We start from the raw sequence: 22,090 nt of genomic DNA, 5'->3' as shown, positions 1-22,090 counted from the left end.
AAGATTTCTCAAGTGAAAACCAGTGTAAAAGCAAGCCGCAGCTTGGAACTGGGAAGGTCAGTGATAGGCCGGAGTGAACATACTTAATAGCTCAGTTTACTTGTCGGATTAAAGTCTTTGCCACTATTTCTATATGTATCAAAACATCTCATTGCAGGAAGAGAAAGAACAATTAGAAGAAGCTTTAAAACATGTTGAGAAGGAGGCAAAAGATTTGGTAGTGTTAAAAAGGTCTTTGGAAAGCCAACTAGAAGATATGCAGGTAAGTACAAAGCAATTTGGAATAATTAAATTTTAAATTTCCTGTTTGTTATCTGAGTCACCATTGCTTTCTGCAGAGCAATATCTTATTCTTTTTGAAGTAGCCTTTGTTTTAAAGGCCAGACCTCACTGTAATATTTTAATGTTTCCTGAAGCATAGCATAATCTAATTAATATTGCTTTCTTACTATGGTATTTTTTCTTGGTTTTTTGTTTCCATGGATCTAGCAAAATTTCAGGGAGATGAATTGCAAAATAAACTGCCTAAGGCTTTATAAGATCTGTTTTATTATTTTGAATGATCATTCAGTTCTGTTTGTGTGTCAGTATTTACATGTAAACAATTAAAAATGTTTGTAGTAGACAAATATCAAGAAATTTTCTTCTTTTTTTTTTTATGAACCTGTCTTATTTGAAAATATTGAATGGAACTGGTATATTACATCACAAACCTTGGGAAATTTAACAAATATCAGTAGGACTTGCAGCCTCTTAAGCTGTGTTTGAAGTTCCCTTTTCTCTTACTCTGCTCAATATCCAGGAATGGATATGCTTTCTTCCAGATTAACCCAGAAATGAATCTGTGGAGAATGCACATCTGCTTCAGAGCAGTGGAGAGGGATGTTGGCAATATTGTATATGAGTAAAGATAGAATGATTCAGATGCAATGAAAATTCAAATCTGTTTAGTAAGGAGGTGAATGTGTATAAATCTTACTCTTCTTACTGGTCTCATAATCTATATCTGAAAAAGTTGCAAACTTAAGCTTTCCTCTTTGTAATTCTCCTTTTACGTGTACCAAAGAAGCATTTATTTTTACAGTATCAGGTAGTTCAGAATTCTTAGTTGTGCTTCTAGAAGAAAAGATTTTAAGGGATTATATCAAGCAAATCAGTCTGAAAAATGAGGTATGTGTACAGTGCTAGTGGCTCTCTTTTTAATTGAACAGATGTTTTCCCTTGTCTTCAAAACAAAATTTACATTACTCTTCTAAAAATATGAAAATGAAACTTAGCTATAAGTGGATTATTTTATTATTAAGTGGATTATAAGCCAGGGGAAGATTGTATTAACCAGGTGTTCTCATGGTTCACTTAATAATGGTGAGAATACTACTGTCTTTAAAATGGCATGTTCTTCCAGAATATAGGGTTCTAACAGTATGTCTAAGGAAGTTTTGTTTCTACGAAATGATGTTTTAAGCCTAGGTTCCTTGTAACTAAGTCAGTAAGTTTCATCTGAGGCTTTTAGTTGGTTGGTTCTTTTCCTTGTATAAATCTGTTCACCTATTCTACCTCACCAGCTCTCCAAATTTGCATGTGTGTATTGCTGATAGTCTGCACAGTCACAGTAGAGGGCCCATTGCTCATCATTACCTTCCATTTAGCACTGTTCTCTAAGAACTCCCTTCTGTCACAGTCTGGCGTGACCTTTCTGCACAACATGAGTCGGCACACCATATGCATCTCCTGCATCTTGATTAGCTTTGGGTCAAGTTGCTTGAGAAGTGTGTTCTTTCTTTTCCTGTTTATGCATCCTTCAGGGCATCATGCCAAGTAGTGCTGCCTTCAGGCTGGGTCTCCAAATTAAAGAAATCTAGGGAAGGTGACAGATAGAAGAGTCGGTCTTGTCATTTTATTCACAACTTACGCCTAATTTCTGTCACACCAAGCTTAATCTTCTTTCTGATTCTACACTATTCTTGTCCACCGCATAAAAGCGCTGGTGGACTTCAGGATGTAGTCAGCGGTCCTTTTTGTTTAGAACAATTCAGCCTTTCTGTCTCTAGATTTTTGCTTGTTTTAATGAATGATGTTGTGAAATAGGCTGATTTGGCATTGTATTACCTTTGGCTATTTGGACAACAAACCTTGGCACAGTAATAATGCTTATCACAGTGAAATTTAATTCCTAACTGGCCCATCTTGGTTTTTACATAATTACTTTTAATGTGGACTAGTATGAGAAAGACAATGACAATATGAATAAAATAGTAACAATTACTGTAAACATAGACAAACCTATGCCTCCTCTATCCCAGATTTCTACTCTAAAGTTAAAGCTGGAATAGACAATTTGTTTTAATGGGTTTTTATAAAATCATCCTCCTTGTGTGGAAATTTTCTTTATGGATGCTCAGGCAAGTGATATTTTTTGTGGTGTCTCACACAGTGCTATAACCTCTGTTTTAGGGTAGCCTCTCCAGCGTAGTCTACTGTTTCAAGAAGTGAAATACATCTTAACATTTTTGCTACATTGAGGAGACTTTTGGAAGTTTCTTGAGAATTATCTCAGGAATGTTTAATATAATTTTCATGCACCTTAACCATAGCACATATGATACTGCAGTGTATTACAAAATATCAGTTATACCAACATTATAAATGGTAGTGCCAGGTGTTCTGTGTATTTTAAATTGAACAGTCAGCATGCAGAATTCTTTCCATGAGTGGAAGAATGTGAAATTTATCTTTTCATTGTGGTAAATAATGTTAGGCACATAAAATTAGTGTTGCAGAGCCCTCAAAGGTGAAATACATTCTTAATTTTCAGTTATCAGTTGAAAGCAATCATTAATTTTGCAAAGTGATGGTTCAGCTGATATTGTTTGGAAAGCAAGGAAGTATCACAAAGATCTTACAGGTTACTGTAAAAGCAAGTTGCTACTTTTGCTTTCCCCCATTTTGTTTTCTTTCCTTCTCTGTTATGTGGAAATGCGTGTGTGTTCTATTGTTATTTTATGCCTTCTGCTGTTCTGGACTGCTGTCTGTCCACCAACCTGAAAATGAGAAAATGTTCTTGGAGGAGTTAGCCTCATTTGCACATTTCTTCACAAAGCAATTAATTGCCACTACAGGCTGACTTTAAATTGGCAACTGACAAATAATACCTGATGTAAGAAAAGTGATATAAATGGGAGTTGAGTTGTTTCTAACGTGATATAATGGTCTACCTTAAATATTAATGTTAAGTTACGTATCCTAATTTTTATCGGTATTTTTCTCTTTTATCAGCTAATCTAGAAAAGGGAAATGCCACATCCTAATCTGTGTTGCCCAAGGAAAACAATTGTTCGTGAGAAACTATGTGTGTGCGTATGACATGTAATACTATTCAGAGTATTATACACAGGAATGAAGGAGCATCTGTTGTAATATATAGGGGTTTTATTAAAACAGAGATAGGTTTCTGTAGCAATGCTCGATTTTCATGAGGAATATTTTTACCCTGTGCCTAGGTTATCAACTTTTCTGATGGTTGTTTTTTTAGCAAAACAACAAAGACTCTACTGTGCTCTAGTGGTAATTTCAGTATTTGCAGAATAAATTATTCTATGGCAAAGGACAGCATCCTGCTGGCATCATTATCTTACCACAGTGAATTTCACTGATCTGTGTCTGTGCAGTTTGTTTCTCAAGGATGTGTAAACAAACAGTAAAGTTAAATGATCTGTGAAAGGCTGATGGCGGGGAGGGGGGCGCACATGCGGTTTTAAACCTGTTCAAATACAGCACATTAGCAGGGTACCAAAACTTTTAGAACTGAAATACTGAAGTTGAACCTTTTCAAGTTCCTCAAATCCATTGGTGTCAGCTAAACCACTTCTAGTGTAGAATTAGGCCTTGCAAAACAAGATCTGTTAGCCCCCAGCATGTTTTAGGGTTACAGATGCACTTCTTGGGCATCCACCATAATTCTAACAATTCTAAAGATATCTCTTAACTTCTAACATTTGATAATGTTCTTTCTTTTCTCTTATAACAAACCGATTTTTTTTTGTGCTCTATCTGATCTATATTGCCTACAGAAATCCTACTGCATTTTCACATTTAAACTTTTTTGATGTGTAATAAAGTAAGCATGATAAGTATCAGATATTTGACAAAACTTTAGATTTCCAATATTAAAATGTAAAACAGTGTTCGGGAATGCTTTTCACAATTTATGTTGATTTTAATTATTTACATTTTTCTGTTGGAAAAATTTAAACTGCCCATAAGCTGTTTTTAATCGAATTAATGGTGTCTCTAAGACTTTGTAAAAACAAACCCCTTTTTTGGTCTGGTAGTGTCTATTTAGAGAAGGGCCATTAAGATATTTTATTATGGAGGGAGGAGGAAGAGGTGAGAGTCCCAATATGCAGCTGGAAGATGACTTGCTTTTCTTGTATTGGAATGAACTTATGACGATCAGTTATTCTGCTGATGGACAACATTTAGAAGATGGAGGGTGTAGGGGACAGGACAAGAGGGAATGGCCTCAAGCTCCGCCAGGGGAGATTTAGGCTGGACATGAGGAAAAAATTTTTCACAGAAAGGGTCACTGGGCACTGGAACAGGCTGCCCAGGGAGGTGGTTGAGTCACCTTCCCTGGAGGTGTTTAAGGCACGGGTGGACGAGGTGCTAAGGGACATGGTTTAGTGTTTGATAGGAATGGTTGGACTCAATGATCCAGTGGGTCTCTTCCAACCTGGTGATTCTATGATTCTATCCTGAACAACATTGCAGGAACGTTTGGAGCTCCTGATAGACGAGCATACAGCATAGCTTTGCAGTTAATTCAAAATTTAATCCAGATAATAAGGGTCTGGTTTGAACATTAATACCAAAAGTTCTTTCAGGAAGGGGATTTCTGTGCTAGGAACTGTGAAGTTCTGCTTTTCACAACATCTGTCACAGCAAGACACCATGTTGATTAGGGCTTTTCAGTGCAATAGAAGCACAGCAACAGGAAAAATTATCCCCACTGATGATTTCTCACTCGTAGAAACAGATTTGTATTTTATTTATTTATTTTTTAACTGGGGAAAATGGTTGATGTTGAGGAAAGTTTTAAGGAAGCATTAAAAGCAGCATATAGGAAAATGGGAAGCCTGGATATTGAACCTTGGGCAGGATTTGCTGATGTGTGCAGCTGCAGAGGAATGTATGCTTTCCACGTAGCAGTCATGACAGAGGTCTATATTTGGTCCTTCAAATGTTGCAACAGTGTTCTAGGAATTTATAGGAAATAAAAAGTACTGCATTGCTAGAAAAATGTTTCTCCTATCCTGGCTACAAAAACTGTAACACCATCAACTTTTTTTTTGTTTAAAATTAAGTCGGTCTTAATGTTGCAACAGGTGATGGTATTACTGTTGTATACCAATCCTTCAAGGCATTAGAAAAGAGGGTCTGCATTTCATTATATGTATTTCATAATCTCCTGCAGGAGAACATCCGTTGTATTTCGCAGGAACGGCAACAGTTAACCCAGCAGTTAAAAGATGAAACTCACCAGAAAGAACAGTTAAAGCAGATACAGAATGAAATGGAGAATGAACGATGGCAACTGAACAAGACTATTGAAAAGTTACAGGAGGAGGTATGAGTTCACTCAAGAGAGGCTGCAGGAATCTAAATATGTGGCAGAAGTAAACGAGCTTCTGAATAATAAAGAAATGGTTTTCTTTAACATGTAAAAGAAATTGAAATGCAAACTTTACTATTAGTTTCTTTAACCTGGAGTCTATCAATAAAAGCTTTCAGGGCTGGAGCAGTGATTGGAACAGTGCTATTTCAAAGTACTGTTTTATAACAGTTTTGTTTTGTTTAAACAAAACATCCTAGACTTGAATTTAGTTCTAATATATGCTATAGCGGTATTTTAGAGTTTTACAGCTGATTCTCAACATGCTACTGCATTAGATTTATTTTGCCATCTGTGTGTAAACTGCACAGCTTAATATTGGTGTACTGAAGTGTGACTGTACAGTTCATTATGTCAGTGAGCTGGAAGAACTGCTGACAGAGAACAGTCTTGCCACGCAGACTATTAGAAAATAACCTTAATGTTCTATGTTTTCACACTTCTGCATGGAAATTAATTTGTTTGGGAACATTTGATAAATTTTCCATTTGCAAATACAGAGCTGAATATTGAACGTGAGGGGGAAAAAATCTTTTGGTGTATTAAGCATGATGGGATATTTTGTAGCACTATTGTAGGAAAAAAGTTATATGTACTTTTTTCCCAAGATATCTGAAATGGTAGAGATCTCAAGAACATCAACTCTGGAGCTTCAGAACCAGCTTGATGAATACAAGGAGAAGAATTGCAGGGCGCTTGCAGATGTGCAGAGGCAATTAAAGGAGAAAAACCTAGAGGCAGAAAAAGCACGCCTGACAACCATGAGAATGCAAGATGAGGTAATGACTCATAAGTCCAGTACACATTTTAACCTTTGGCCTAGAATACAGCTCAGATAGTTTTCAAGACAATAAATGTTTGCTATCTTGCCTTTGTGTACTTCATCATGAGAGTCTGATCTCAGTCAGCATGCTTTTGAGTTTCATTCTTCATGCTGATGATCAAACATATTACTTCTGCCAGGGAAATGGTGTTTCCTGTTTATGACAGATAAATGCTGTGTTTGACGAATATATCTTAAGTGATATGAGAAGGATTCCATTGATGATCTGCTGCCTGCTACTGAAGGAATTGAGAATGTGAAAATATTCTTGAATTAGGAAAAAAAAAAAGCCAACAGTTATTTAGGAAAAAAACCACGCACCCTAAACCCTGGCTCTAAAGGAGTCGACACACATTCTCCTCTTCCTTCATATGAGTCAAGCTGCAGATTTAAATGACAAAGGTGTCTACATAACCAAGAATCAACCACAGTCTTGAAGTGCCTACCTCTTAGCATGTAAATTTTGCATAAAGGCAATCCAGTCTTTTGAAGATCTGCATGCACTTGTTCTGCAGTTGGAAAAACTATGAGAATGCACTGGTCACAGTTTTTTCTATGCATAGAATACTTTAATATTTTGATTTTTCCAGTTCAGAACTTCTTTTATGTTGCTTTCTCCCCTGACAAAATTGTTTTAAATTCAATTTAAAAGAACAGCAGTAGAATAAAGTGTAGTTCTGATATATTATTCTGTCTTCCATCTGCATCTATTCCATTCAGGGACAGAGAGCTTTTGTAAATGGATGAAGACTTATAATGAAGTGTGAAAGATAAAACTGGGATATTGAGAATTCTCAAGCTGAATAAATGAGACTAGACAGCTTAAATAAAATATATGTATATGTAAATATGTATACGCACTGTTTAGTTGTTACAAAAAATACTTACAGTGCTATCTTAACTGAAAAACAAAGACAAAGAAAAAATGTCAGAACAAAATAAACCTTCATCCCAACACTATATAAAAGACAAAATGTACTGCATGTGGAATTTTGAATCTCCATGAGGCAATATTTAAAATCCTAGGGCTTTAAAAATGTAGTTTGGCATCTGGCTGCAAAAGACAAGACAAAATCTGAAAATATAGGATAGGCAAGTTAAACAGCAGACTTTTTGGAGAGACTGAATACTAAGGACAATTTAAAGTTTTTATTATCTCTTCCTCTTTTGTGTTTAACAAGAAGTACAACTAGATAGTCCTTCTATTCAACATGAATGAGTCTCTGTTCTAGCAGAAAAATGATGAAATAGTTTTGCAGGGCAGTATGAGAATTTCTCATTGCTTTGTCTGAAATGGTCTGCTAACGTTTGAAACATTAAATGCATTTGAAATACTATTAATAGGCAGATATCTGCACTTACGTAGCCATTCACCAAGTCATGCAGATGTCTAGCATTTTGTTGTCAGAACTTGGCAATAGGTAACAGACCCCCCTAAATAGTTACTAATACATTATTTTATTGTCAAGTTAAAAGTATAAGGAGTGCTCACACTCTCACCTAACCTCCCTCTCATCACGTATATTTTTTGTAAAGTACTGTGAAGTTTTGAGAAAATTTTATTGAGTACACTTGTTAAAGTAAGAATCTCTTGTCCTCAGCAGATAGCCCTACTACATCTAAAAGTTATACCAATGAATCATATATACCATCACATATATGTGTTTGCAATGATGTGATTGGTAAAATGCAGTCATCAAAGTGCTCAGAAATGTGAACTATGTAATTATTTAAAAGCTAAAGTATTGGTAGTGTGGAAAGGAAAAGAATAATATAGTGAAATTTCCAAGGATATAACCGTTTAGAAAAATGTAAATATTTTGGCTTGCTGTAACTGGGGAAAAATAGCGCCACCCAAGCCCTTTGCTATGTATAATCGTCACTGTAAAACATATAGTATGAAGCATTTCTTTACATCTGATATTTAATCCAAGTTTTTTTTCTTGGTGCCATCTTGTGGATAAAGGAAAAATTACTGTGAAAAGCATATAACTCAACGCAATTCTTGTCACACTTCCAGATCTCTCATGTCTGCGTCAGTCCTCTTTACTAGCATCACTGATATATAGAAAGCACAGTACAAAGTGTTCTACCATAATCTTATTGTTTCAGATGCGTCTTATGGAAGAAAACTTGAGGGACCACCAGAGAGCTCAGGATGAAGCAATAACTAAAACTCAGCTGCTAGAGCAGACTGTGAAAAGCTTGGAGTATGAACTGGAAGCCAAAACTCACTTAAAAGATGATCGGGCAAGACAAATCAAAGTAATGGAGGTATGCATTGTTTTCAGCTGGGGCAGAGTTCATTTTCTTCTTAGTAGCTGGTATAGTGATGTGTTTTGGATTTAATATAAGTTTGGTAGCACACTGATACTTTATTTGTTGCTCAATAGTGCTTATACTAAGTCAAGAAATTTTCTGGGAAGAAACAAAATAAATGGAAGTTGTTGAAAATCCATGTGGTACTGCTGCAGGAATTATTCTGACATATTCTAAAGGTGATCTGTTAGCATATCCACTGTAGGACAATGTGTTTTAAATTGCAATTGTTCTTTCATAATTTTAATTAGCTTTCTTTTTAATTAATTTTCTCTGGAGTTTATCAGGCAAAATTGTATTCTTTTCATTGTTAGGCCCATCACTCAGGACTTCAAAAATATTTGGAAGTGTAAGTTCTATTTAGCATCTGATACCAGTTAATGTCAGGCACCTAAATAACATTGTTAGAAAAACTATGTTGTTACAGGGTTAGCTTTGTAACTGGTTCAGTTCACCTAAGCTGTCATTTGACTTTCATAAACAAACCTTTATACCTTTGTACTCATGAAAATAAATTTGTCTTCCAAACATAATGTAACATAGACATTCTAGAAACATTACAGAATTTCTCTTATTTTCATGAAATACATTGGAGTGATTGAAAAAGGAAACAAAACTTCTGTTTTACCTCTGACGGACAAACAAGTTCATTATAAAGGCTTATCTACTTGTCATCCCTTTTTCTAGATTCTGTACACGTTTTTAGAGGCATTTCCCTTTTCAAGCCTATTCTTTCAGGTAGTCCAAGTCCTTGAGAAGAATGCCATGGTAGCAATCTGAAGAGGATGGGAAAGTACTATGTTGAAATTACTTTTCTTTGTTCCACTTAGGACAAGTTATCTCACCTGGAACTTGAGCTTGATGAAGAAAAGACTAACTCAGATTTGTTGTCTGAGAGGATCAGTAGATGCAGAGAACAGGTACTTGAACAAGTTTTTCAACTGCCGTATAATGATGAGGAAAAAGTCTTAATAGGATCACACACAATATTGATTAACTAAAATGGTAATTATCAGTAAGGTTACTATATTACACTTAAGTGGAGTAAGTAAATAAAGAAAATCAGCGTTCACAAACATGTTTAGAGATGCTCCTCCATGTCATCACGAACCAAATTTTTCCTGTTTTTCTAACTGGAAGACTGACACAGATAATAGAAACACATAGAAAGACTGAAGACCCATATCATCATTTTTGATGCAGTGAGCTTCAAGTAATCATTGGTAATGGTGGTGAGGCTATCGGAGAAAGCTTGGCTGTAGAAAGTATCTTGGATTGAAAGATCAGAATTTTTAAACCAGGTCAGCACAGTAGAGTAATGATTTGAAAGAAGGAGCTTAGGAAATTGTGGAGTTAATAAGTGAAGTCAGGTGAATTGAACATGCTGGCCAGTTTCGGCAGAGAGGAAGTTTTGTTTTCATTATAAATGTAAAAACTGATTAAGTTTATATCAAAGATAAGACAGCTGGAAAGTGTTTCCCACATAAAACAGTCATTAGTTCCAGAAGTGTTATATGAGTAGATAGCCCAGAAAGAGGGGAAGAAAGATGTATTAATGTGTCTCATGGGGTAGAAAATGTGAAGTGAGACCTATCATAGTAATTAAGACAAGTAACAAAAAGTTTCTGGACTGTGTAGTGAGAAGAACAAAGTTGTGGAAACTATATAATGAGTTATCAGTCAAGATAAAAAGCAATCCAGGTAAGCCTCCTCAAATAAATGAATATTTTGCTTCTGTCTTCAGTAAGGCCAGTGAAAGCGCAGGTTTGCGGACATGGAGCAGGCTAATTGAAATGAGACCATTGAGCTGGAAGTCACGAAGTCTAAGACAATTAGGAGTTCCCTATTCTGAAGAAAGAGGCCTTAATAATGTTATTCAAGATCTGTGAAAGAACTCACATACGAAATTATAGGTCCTGCAACAAAGATTTATGATAAACCAGAAAAGTAGAGGCTAAGGCCTGATGACTGAGAAAGTAACCAGAGCATCCATGGTTGAGTAGTCAGTAGTATGCAAGCTTTTGATTACTCCACAGAAAGGAACATGGTGATGTGGCTGTCTTGGAATATCATAGACCAGACAATGTTCTTTGCCTTAGCTTTATATTTTGAAAGATATGAAATTGCATATTCCACTGAGATACTTGGAGAGTTCTAAAGTGAATTAAAGCTCAGCTTTCTTTCATGCATCCTTGAAACCCTGAGGCACCATTACTGCTTTATTGGGACTCTGTTACTCAGATTCTATTTGATTTCACAATGGTTTTTTTGCCGTTATCCCACTGATATTTTACAGACTCAGTCAGTGGGTGAAATAGAATGTAAAGGACCCATAATAATGTGGGGTCATCCTATTGTTACATTAGGAAGCTTTTAATTCTAGAGTCTATGCCTGTGTTGTAAGCCTGGGATAAAAGAACCTTAGTCATAGCTGCAATAGTGGGTACTGTAGTAGGTCAATTTGCTAACTGAATGGAAACCTGAAATACAGATGGGTGACTGAAATGTTACATAATGGGTAAGAGACGTGTTTATTTTGAGGTCTGGAGTTTCTCATTTCACACATGAGTTACAAAGGTTGCTTTGTTTTGATTTTATGCCAGAATGACTAAGTAGTCAAATTACTGAAGAGATTTCAGGGTCTGCTAAGCGTTTATAATGACATGAGAAATTAGAATGGATTAGTTTTGGTAAGATCTGTATTTCTGGTAATATTTTTTGTATTATAAATATGTTATTTTAATGTACTGATAATGAACTATAACACATTTCTCGTAAAAACAAATTTAAGCAACTGGTTCTATTTTACATAAAGCTAAATGTTTGAATAAACTTTGGCAAGGCTGATAGTTCACGTTTCATTTACCATGGAATGTTATCCTTCCTTAATTTAAACACCCGTTTGAATCTGGAAATGATTGCATGAGACCCTGTTCATGCTTTTCCTAGCCTGATCTCAAGAATTATTACAACAACGAGAGAACAGTAAAAAAAATTTGGGGGAAAGTAGATCGTATCTTTTTAGTTTTTAAATGATTAGATATTAGCAGCTCTGGAAGGAGCAAAATGATCAATCAATCTGTGTGTGTACACACAGAGCTGGAGTGCTCAGATGCCCTTTGAGTCTCAAGTGAGCAGGGACAGGACTGATGGGTTTTTTTCTTCCAAACAAGTGAAATGAAGTACTTCTTGCCATTTTGTTTTATCAAACATAATTGAAAAATACTTAAGACACCCTCTTCAATTTTTGTATTCTGTGAAAATGCAAACATGGATTTATTGACTTCAGAGTGTGAAAAATGCACTTACTAGTTTCCATGACAATTTTAGAATAAATCAGAGGGATAAAATTGCACTGACTGCATCATTCGCTTCTTTTTGCTAAAGCATTCCTGATGGATAGCTGTATACCTGCTCTTTAGCTGGCATCAGGTATGGGAAGCAAAAAAATGAAATTTCAGACATGAAGATTGCTTTTCAGTTATGAAGGTTCAAAGAGGTTTGTTTGGATTTAGCCTGTTTGTTTGTCAAGTATCATCTTTTTGGTCACATACTTGAGAATTGTCTAAGTAGGTCAATAGATATGTGTATAGGCACATATATTTTTCTTTTCTTTACTTGGGTATTAACCAGAAACATAAACGATAAAGCTAGTGTAAGATGGTAAACAATGGTGGTAGCATCTAAAATATTACTAGAAATCAAATTAGTTCTGCTAATAATGAGCTCAACAGCTGCTTCTAACCCTAAAACCGGTGCAAAATGCTGTTATGTCTAATAAAGCTTTGTAAAAATCTGGTACTATTGCTTTTCTCAATTCTTTGTTGTTAGCATTCTTCAAATCCAGCTGTGATAACTGTTGCCCTGAGCTGCAGAAACAGTTTATTCTTTTAGCATAATTAGAATATATTAGTTATAGGAAAGGTAGAATGTGAAGCACAACATGGGTATGTACCACACAGTACATACCCAGAGTCTATCTTAACTGACATGAAATAAGTGAGAAATTTGAGCACGTTTTGGCAATCAACTGCTTTTTTTCCTTTGTGGATGTTAATTAATGTGTTTACTAATGAAAAATGCAGGGATAGAAGTGAAAACAGTTTCTCCCTCCCTAAGCAAGAGTTGTCCTGCTGCCCTTCTCTGTTTACAAGAGCTTGTATATATTTGCACATAGCTTTCTGATCCTAATCAGATAGAGTACTGTTTTTCTGTGAGGTTGCTTTTACCATGAGGTGTCCAACAATGGTAGCAGTCATCTTGGAAATATAATAATTATCCTGTAAATAATTCCTTAATTTGAGATCTTGGGAAGGTTGCACAAATTTGTTACAGCCTTTGAGCACAGTAAGAGCACAGTGGAACTTCAGAGTGGTCCATTAAGCAAGTTCCTGCATAAAACAAACCCCCTTTCTTTGCTTAACAGTAACATTTTTAATTAGTCATTCATTTTACTACAAATTTTGATTTATTTTTTCTGTGTCTGCCTTCATGGCTAAAGCAGTTGCAGCTGAATAAATTTTGTGTAATCCCTCACGTTGTAACTTTGTTCATTTGTTTAATGAACAAATGCAGGTTTTGCATACACAAGTGAATTCTAATTTTTCTATTAAAATAATAATACATAAAATAGTATTTTACTATAGAATCTATAAAACATTATTACTAGGCTTCTAAGTGACAATGAGAGCTTTTAGGGAATTACCCAGCTGTTAAGAACACAGCCACATGCTAACATTTGCAGTCCAGTAACTGTTACGACCTTAGTTTTCAGGAATGCCTTCCGCTGTTCTGAAACCATTCTGTGACATAACATATGCAGCTGCATGTGTTCCTGCCATTATTTGTATTCAGATAATCATTTAGAAGCTAAAAGTAACAGTGTAAATTACTTGCTTTAAACATGTGATTCACTAATATCTATCCTTTAATATAATGTTGAAAAAAAAAGAAAAAAGACCTAAGGTGAAATTTCCTGTGCTCTCCTTCTTTAACCTTCACATTCTTAGCATTACTTTTGTATTTTTTTATGCAGGAGTTCCCAATGGCTTTTGAAAGACCTTAGTGAGATAAATTTGTAACTTAGAGCTGCTTAAATGTGATGCTGTGTTTATACAAGTTCACATGTAAGTGCTGTAAAGAAGAGAAGGCATCTGTGGCCACTAAACCTTTGTCAGTCTGTTTGCAGAGCAAATACCTGTGAGCACAGGTTCCCGGTGTTCCTGAGGTGATGTTCCTCAGAGTAAACGTTGTGGGGGAGCAGCAGGAGTGCTGTGGTAACGTTAGCTGGGCCAGCAAAGGCATTTGTAAATACTTAAGAGCAGTCTCAGCAGGAAGGAGAGGCAAGAAAAGTATTTGGGCACTGCAGACATTTTCCTTTAGTCTTGAAGTTTCAGTTTTTGATGCTCAGAATGTCTCAGTAAGTTCTAGGCACTTCCCTGCAGTCACCAGTTTGTCTTTAATACAGCAAAACTTTAAAATAGCCTAGTCAGCAGCCTAAAGGTAAGGTGCCATTGCAGAGCTTCAGACTGAAGATGAAGAAAACAGCTGTAGAAGGTGTTTGAAGAGTGATGTGTTGTTCCAGAGCTCAGCTCCTTGCTACATGATATGTATCTCGTGACATTTTAGAGTTCAATTCCCTCCTACAGAATATATGTACTGAACATCAGCATTTCCCAGTGTGGCTGGAAAAGGCCTGGTGTAAGCACTGGGAATAACATGGGCTTCCCAAAGCGGAAAATTATGTTTCAGGTTGTAGTTGTAAACTTCATATGAAATTGTTTGTATGTCTTGAGTTTTAAGAGCAAGCAATCTTCTTCTCATTGCATAGGTATTTGTACTTTATATGTATATATGTACATACACATCATACCATGTGTTTATTTTTTTCTTTCTATTATAGATTGAACAAATGAGGACAGAGCTACTTCAGGAAAGAGCTTTAAAGCAAGATTTGGAGTGTGACAAAATTTCATTGGAAAGACAGGTAACTATCACATGCTATCACACTAGCAAGATAACAGGCCGAGTGTCTGCCTTCATTAGGAAATTCAAATAAGCATTTAAGGAGTACAGGATTTGGTAGATGGCACTATCCCACCGTAGTGTGCTGCTGTAAGGATGTTAGTAAGAATAGACTAAAACCCATTACTATCTTAATACTAATACTCAAAATATTATATTCATGAATTATATCTTCTCTTAGTATTATTTTCTTCTGTACCTACCCCAGATTTTTGCTTGAGATTTTTCACAGTTTATGAATTTCATATACCAAACACTTACACTATGCATACATCTATTTATATAATTAATAACTTTTTTGTTGTAGTGAATGCAGCATCTCTCTACCACACAGATTCTATCTATGTGTTTGAGGACAGTTGATAGGGTATGCTTGTTTTAGAATAAAGCTGAGATATCAGTATAGAAACTTTTAAGAAGCACATATACAGAAAAACCTATAGAATATCAAAGACACTGTTACCCAGTATAGCTGTAAATCCTCTGACCACTAATTGTGATTTTGGTTGAGTATTTTCTTATGTAGGAGGAAACAAGTGAAAAAATGACATGCCTCTGGAAGAAAAGATAGAGATTTGATAGAGAACTGCTGCTCTCTGTTGTCTGTGGAGGATTATGACTCGTGTTTCAATATCTGTGACAGAAAGCGTAGTAAAAATATTTTCTAGTGTCTTGGCAACGTTATAGTTTGCAGCTCAGTGGTCTTTGGGAGCAAGATTACTTACATAGCCCCTAGGTGAGATCCAGAGGAAAGCTGTCTTAGCAAGTCATGCTATTATTGACAGTCTCAAGAACATAAAATAGATTGTAATATGAATTTAGGGAAATACTTATACCAGACACCTAATTTGGTGTGTTAAATTATGTGACATTAATCTTATCTTAATTGTTTAAGAAAAAAAGAATGCCACCTACTGGTATATCCCGTGTGCATCCATATACCTTAGTTCTGACTTTTCAATTGTAGTTTTTTTAGTGTTTGAGATCCAAGATCACAGTTTGAAATTTGAACAAAGAACATACTTCTACAAATCAAGCAGCTTGCAAAGTTTTCCAAAATATTTATGTATTAGGAATAACATTGGATAGTTAAGAAAGCGGGGGGAAAAACTCTCCAGTAACAGCTTTGGTAGAGTAAAGAGATATTGGATGCAAGTAACTTCTTTGTCTGCTTGTTTCAGCCATACACCTGAGAGATACAGGGGAAGAATACCGAATTTGATGAAAGATTTGTTTGGAGAATAAGACAGATGCTAGTTGAAAAAATTTGGCATGTTAATAAATACTATTGGAAGGGGCTTGCAGCTACCTGAAGTTCAAGGGTCCATTTGAGCCTAAAACATTAATTCAAACTTATCACTAAATTATTTTAAATAAAACATGGTAATAGTCTTTTTTTCTCATTGTCTCTCTTTTACCATATTTACTAAATTAAAAATTAACTGATCACCTTATGTTTGCCTGGAGAAATTTATTTTGTGTTAAGGTGATGTTTGTTAATACGAGAGTGTCTGTAGTAATCAAGTATGTTCAAACTATAGAACAAAGACTTGAAGAGCCGAATCGTTCACCTGGAGGGTTCTTACCGATCCAGTAAAGAGGGACTTGTTGCTCAAATGGAAGCAAGGATCACGGAGCTAGAAGAACGACTTGAAAATGAAGAGAGGTGAAACTAGTTATGTTAAGATTAAACCATGCGTGTTTATATTTGTTAGTTGACCTCTTGCTAATATTAAGTCTAATACAATTAACTTGATTTTTTTTTTCTCTCACAAGCACCAGATTTCAATGGTGACTGCTTCAAACAAGTATTGCAAATGTTCTTCTTGCCAGAAAACACGCTAGAAGTTACCTTCTAAATTTAAAACTAGACACAGTGCTAACATGGTTCCATTCTTCGTTATTTTATCAATATCTAACATCAGTAACAGGCTTAGAAATATTTACTATAGTTTAACACTTCCCTTTCCATGTTCATTTCATTGTTTAACCTTGGAGGAATGTATTTGTTTTTCTAAATGTTGCCTTGGAGACAGAAGAAATTCCACTTAGTCGTTCGTGCTTTCAAACAATTTTTTAACATGTTACATCGAATCAGTAAATCAAAGCAGGGGCTGTTAGTATTAACTTAATTCTTCAAAGATTGCTAAGGATGTATGTCAGCATGACTGTAAGTATTTTAGTTCCTTTTTTTTTACAAGCCTGTCTTGTTTGGTTTGGTTTTTTTTCTAGGGATAGAGCTAATTTCCAACTAAGTAACCGCAGACTTGAAAGAAAAGTGAAGGAGTTAATGTTGCAAGTAGATGATGAACATCTCTCATTGACTGATCAAAAGGACCAGGTAGAGGAAAAGACTAATATGCAAATATCTGATATTAATCCTACTATCATAAATCATCACATATAAAGTACACAAGAAGAATATAGGTAGTTACTGATTATTCTTGCTTATGAACTCCAATTTAGTGAGATTTGCAGTTCCCATTGTCATGATGTTCTTTTGTCTAGTACTAAATTGTTATTCATTTCTAGAATTATGAGAAGGAAGCACTTTTAGAAGCAATGTTATAGTTATTTTAAGAAGTAAAGCAAATAACAGGCAGTATATGGTCCTGTAAATATATGCACCCACACATGTTCCTATAAATACACACACTAACAAATAATATATTCTATTTTGCCACTATAAATTTTTTTTAAAGAAAGAAGCTGTTTATTGTTAAATACGGCTCTAAATATTAAGCATGCATTGCTATTAGAATATCAATGTGCCCTACTCTTCCTGTGTTCTTTGTTGATTCCTTGCTTAAAACATGTTTTGTTTCAGTACACAAGTCAAATAGTCAATATTCTGCCTAGAGAATGAACAGTGTGTTTCAGACTGCAGACATCTGTTAAAGGAACAATTTTTTAATACCCTCTGGGTATTTAAATACATTTTATATATCTGTCTGGTAAAGTTGCTTAACTTAGACCCACTAATAGTTCCAGTCTTCCCTTATCAATAACAGGCTTTTGCTAACATGTAATACTGTCTTACTGTACCAAATCTATGTTTGCTTGTAGCTGTTATTTCTTCTTTAAAAATTGTATCCCATCACTTTTCTCAAAGTCTAATGCTGACTTTTGAATATTTCTGAAGCATAGGATTACAGTGTTACTATATCCTATGCAGTGGCAAAGTTGTGTCTTTATTCTCCCTCTCATAGATGCTGGAAGAATAAAATTCCTTTATTAAAATAGTCTTCTAATCAGCTGACATGTAAATATTTCAGTTGAGTTTGCGTTTGAAAGCGATGAAACGACAAGTTGAAGAAGCTGAAGAAGAAATAGACAGACTGGAAAATGCAAAAAAGAAACTCCAGAGAGAACTGGAAGAACAACTAGATGTGAATGAACAATTGCAAGGACAGCTAAACTCTGCAAAGAAGGAATTAAGGTAGGGTGGCTTATCAGAGTTTACAATTATGTATCGGACCACCACGCACAAGATTGATCTCTTGCTCCTTTGGTCCATAAACTGAGGTCTTCCTCTCACGAACTTTGAGTGTGTCAAAACCAGACAGAGTTTAAGAGACAAACCTGTGAATCTTTCTGGCATTTCCTTTCTCTACAAATGTTCTCCAGCTCTTTCTGAGGTGCCCAAACCTTCTTTCCAAGATGTGCCTGCTAAATAAAATCATTGAGGCGGGGAATAAAAAGTGGAAAAAGGTGATGGGACTTAACACTCTTATCATTTGTAGTAATAAAAATTTCCTGCTAAAGACTGTGAGGTGTTGAGGAATTTTTAGATCAAAATGGGCACGGATATTTAGATGTGCTCAACCCAGCTTTTGCACCTGAATAAAGCTAACTTTGCAAAAGAAGCAGTTACTGTAGAGGACACGCTGTCTTTAAGGTTTCCTCTGTATCATTAGAAAGTTGCTCTGTCTTGTACTCCTCTCGTTTCTCATGGGAAGCTTTCCTCCATAGTAACAACTTTGTAGACCAGAGTGCTCACATAGCTCTTTCTCATGGGAAAGCATAATAATGTATGTAAACAATGATTATTTGCTGCTAAAGGAGAACTGACGAATCAGCTTGTAACACAATGGCTTGCCTCTTTTAAGAGAGGTATAAATGTGTTGTGAACTCTGATTAAAACGGCTTCACTTGATCATATTGGTCGTGTGTTGTCCCTTAATCCTCCGCAGTGAGGTACAGCTATCCCGCGTTCTTTGAATATCTCAGTGTGTAAAGTTTACAATTTACCCTCTCTGTGACTTTAGTCAGAGTGCTTGAAAATAGGATTGATTGATTAATTGATCTTCTTTTTCTTGCATGTTTCTTTTATTTAAGGTAGAGTTTATCATTATCTATCCTTATTGGAGCACAGGTTCCTTTGACATCCTTTAAAAATTTAAATCCTACCTGTTAATATTTTAAGCTTTAAGTGTTCTGCATGTAGATGTGCAGTTTTAATAGCAACGATATGTATTTTTCTTCTAGTAGACTGAAGAAGTCACCAAGTAAAGTGTTGGCTGATTCTGAAGATGATGATGATGATGATTTCAGCACGGATGGTGATAGTCTCTGTGAAGTACCTTCAGGAAATAACTTTTCAAAAGATGATGACACAAAAATCTAAATAAATACTGAATCTGTGCATCCTTGTCAGTACTGGAAGAATTACAAATTGTCAAGAAACTGGATATTCTAGAAGCCAAATTACATAAAGGGATTTAAGAGTTGGGAATATAATGTTTTCATCCATACTGTGCCTTTTTCTTATTTAGATCTCTGTTTATTATAGAAAACTGGATTGCATTATAAACCAGCTATAAAACATGGAGAGGTATATATATATAACTGCTACTGAAAACACAGGGATAATGTTTCACATTGGAAATATGATTTTGCTAAAATTTTGTTCAAGTAAAAAGCCATTTGAAATGAATTAATAGTTAGTTTGTAGTTATTAAGCTTTTCTCTAAAATTAAGGAAACCACTGAAGATTATTTAATAATTCTAAGTAGGGGTAAATGATGTATAAAATGTAAATAATTTAAACCCAATCTTTTTATTGACTACTTCAGAACTATTTTTTTAAAGTTTCAAATATTGTATAAATCAGTTTCATATGTAAAGTACTTAAGTTTCCACTGAATGCTATATTTGGGGTTTAACTAAGAAGAAAACAAATTAAAACGAATACATTTCGTGCATTACATAGCAGATTCGCAGGGCCTGAGCCAGGAAGTATGTTCCCATTTTGGAACCAGTTTTATCGTATGTATTCTGTATATTAGAGATTGAGTGTTGATTCTGCCCATTGACTTTAAAAGGACCATCATATCTGGATGATGAGTGAGGCTTGCATATAGCTTTCTTGTTAACTTAGTTTGGGAAGCTTTCTCTTTTACAGTAGGGAAAGGTGAGCATGAGGTCAGTTATTACTTGGTATGCTCAGTTTCCTGAAATGAACTCCATACTGCCAGAGGCAAAACGTTATAGACCTGCTGATTTGAGAGCATCAGGACAGACACCTTGAAATCTCTAAGCAGTCCCACTTCTTCCAGTAAAATTATTTGTGGTCTTTGACATGCTTAAATCTCTTCATTAATTGATCCAAAAATGTTATGCACCTATCAAGAAATTGCACCAAGGAAACACAAAGCACGTGATCTGTTTTTTCATTCTAAGCTGTTCTTGAGCATCTATTTGTGATCTCTTGCAGAGTATGGTCATACATGCAGATACGTAATTAGTATTGCAGTTTACAGAAGTATCTGCGTTTTGGGTGATCCATCTGTTCATCAGACTGTGGGAAATATAAAAGGAAAAAAAAATAAGGATTGCAGATTTTATTTCAAAAGCAGTTTCCATTTGATTCCTAAAAATATGTATTTTTTGCATTTATGTTATACCAGACCACCTTTTCTTTTTTTGCAATTTATTATTCTAAGGAAAGGGTGCCAGTTTTGTAATAAATGATAGCTAAGTCCTGTCTGATTACTAGTGTTTGTCCCCAGTTACAGGTTAGTGAGCTCTTCTTACTGAATGCACCAATTAATAGTGAAATGTAATGTAATGCAAAAATACTTTAAAGTTGCTGGGAGCTTCCATTACTCCCACACAGGCGTCTACTGAAGAGCACAAATTTAACAGCTGTGAAAGTAAAATAGACTATGGTTGAGGCAAAAGTCCTGACAATGGCAGTATCCATTTTCATATAATTACATGAAATGAAACTCCTGCCAGCGGGATCAGAAATATATTCATGCATAGCAGATTACAGACTCTTTTGCCATGTAATTCTCTTTAACTTGATTTTGATGGTTTGAGATAGATGGAAAACAATATAAACGGCATAGTTGTAACACTCTCTCTCTGATCTTGTCTGTTTTTTCAAGTATATACAGTATATATATATATTTTAGTACTAGCTTTACTATTTTGACAACATAGAGACAGCCGTTCTTACAAAAAGACCTGTACTATATTGTATTGACAATCATAACCTGCTGTGATTTATTTTTTGTTGTTCCATTTGCATGTTTATGTGGACTTAACTTCAAACAGCTGATTCCAATATACAGTACTCTACTATCCTGATGTTCATAGATTATTATTATTTCAAACCACTGGAAGAAAGTCACTTAATATTGCATCTACCTCCAGTTGCACTAAACTGTAAAAAAAAAATTCACTTAAAATAAACAGTCATTCAGTTCTTTCAGTTCTACTTTGTATGTGCACATAGCTCGATATGACAATTTAATTTCATATAGAAGTATGTGTTTAAAATATAATAAGAAAATAGTTATCTGGCCAATACTGATGCTGTAAAAGAGTTTCTGCATTTTCTTCTTTTTGGATAACTACTTTCTTTTTAACTTGTAAAGTGGGTGGCAGGTGTAATCTACAATACTCTTTTTACATTTGAACTTAGAAGGAGGGGAACATGTTGTTGTGGACTCCTAGTGGGAGAGATCCTGCTTATTAGACCACCCTTTCCCCTCACATCTTCTTAAAAATGGATTGGTCTTTGTTCATTTAGCCTTGGAAATGGCATTTCTTCTTTTAAGTTCTCAAGTGATGTGACTAAAATAAAAGAAAATCCTAAGATGTTGGAAAGCGCGCTCCAACTCATTCACAAAACTTTTGGTAGTTCTGTTTCTTGGTATGTGCTAGCTGTTGTGAAAGTAGGGTCTAGATCTTAAGTACCACAAAACAATGTTGATAGTAGTTTAAGGGCGTCTGATTTGTTCATT

The 22,090-nt window shown here is 35.2% G+C and overlaps 1 protein-coding gene across 3 annotated transcripts in view; it reads left to right on the top strand.

Annotated features, from left to right (window-relative positions):
- CGNL1 (cingulin like 1) overlaps positions 1 to 21,550 on the top strand; it is a 59,002-nt gene extending 37,452 nt beyond the window's left edge. The window contains exons 10-19 of one of the 3 annotated variants that reach the window (XM_069867291.1): positions 158 to 262; positions 5,474 to 5,626; positions 6,280 to 6,450; positions 8,607 to 8,768; positions 9,644 to 9,733; positions 14,716 to 14,799; positions 16,379 to 16,503; positions 17,070 to 17,178; positions 18,113 to 18,276; positions 19,329 to 21,550. In XM_069867291.1, coding sequence (XP_069723392.1) covers positions 158 to 262; positions 5,474 to 5,626; positions 6,280 to 6,450; positions 8,607 to 8,768; positions 9,644 to 9,733; positions 14,716 to 14,799; positions 16,379 to 16,503; positions 17,070 to 17,178; positions 18,113 to 18,276; positions 19,329 to 19,464 — 1,299 coding nt within the window. In that variant the 3' untranslated portion in view covers positions 19,465 to 21,550. Of the gene's footprint in view, positions 1 to 157; positions 263 to 5,473; positions 5,627 to 6,279; positions 6,451 to 8,606; positions 8,769 to 9,643; positions 9,734 to 14,715; positions 14,800 to 16,378; positions 16,504 to 17,069; positions 17,179 to 18,046; positions 18,277 to 19,325 lie in introns of those variants that run through there. The other 2 variants (XM_069867290.1, XM_069867292.1) reach the window with 2 other exon arrangements.
- Positions 21,551 to 22,090: the final 540 nt, after the last annotated feature.

This window comes from Phaenicophaeus curvirostris, chromosome 12 (genome assembly GCF_032191515.1).
Source record: "Phaenicophaeus curvirostris isolate KB17595 chromosome 12, BPBGC_Pcur_1.0, whole genome shotgun sequence".
Lineage (NCBI taxonomy): Eukaryota > Metazoa > Chordata > Aves > Cuculiformes > Cuculidae > Phaenicophaeus > Phaenicophaeus curvirostris.
Note: the sequence above shows the minus strand (reverse complement) of the source record. Positions and strands in the feature narration are given on the sequence as shown.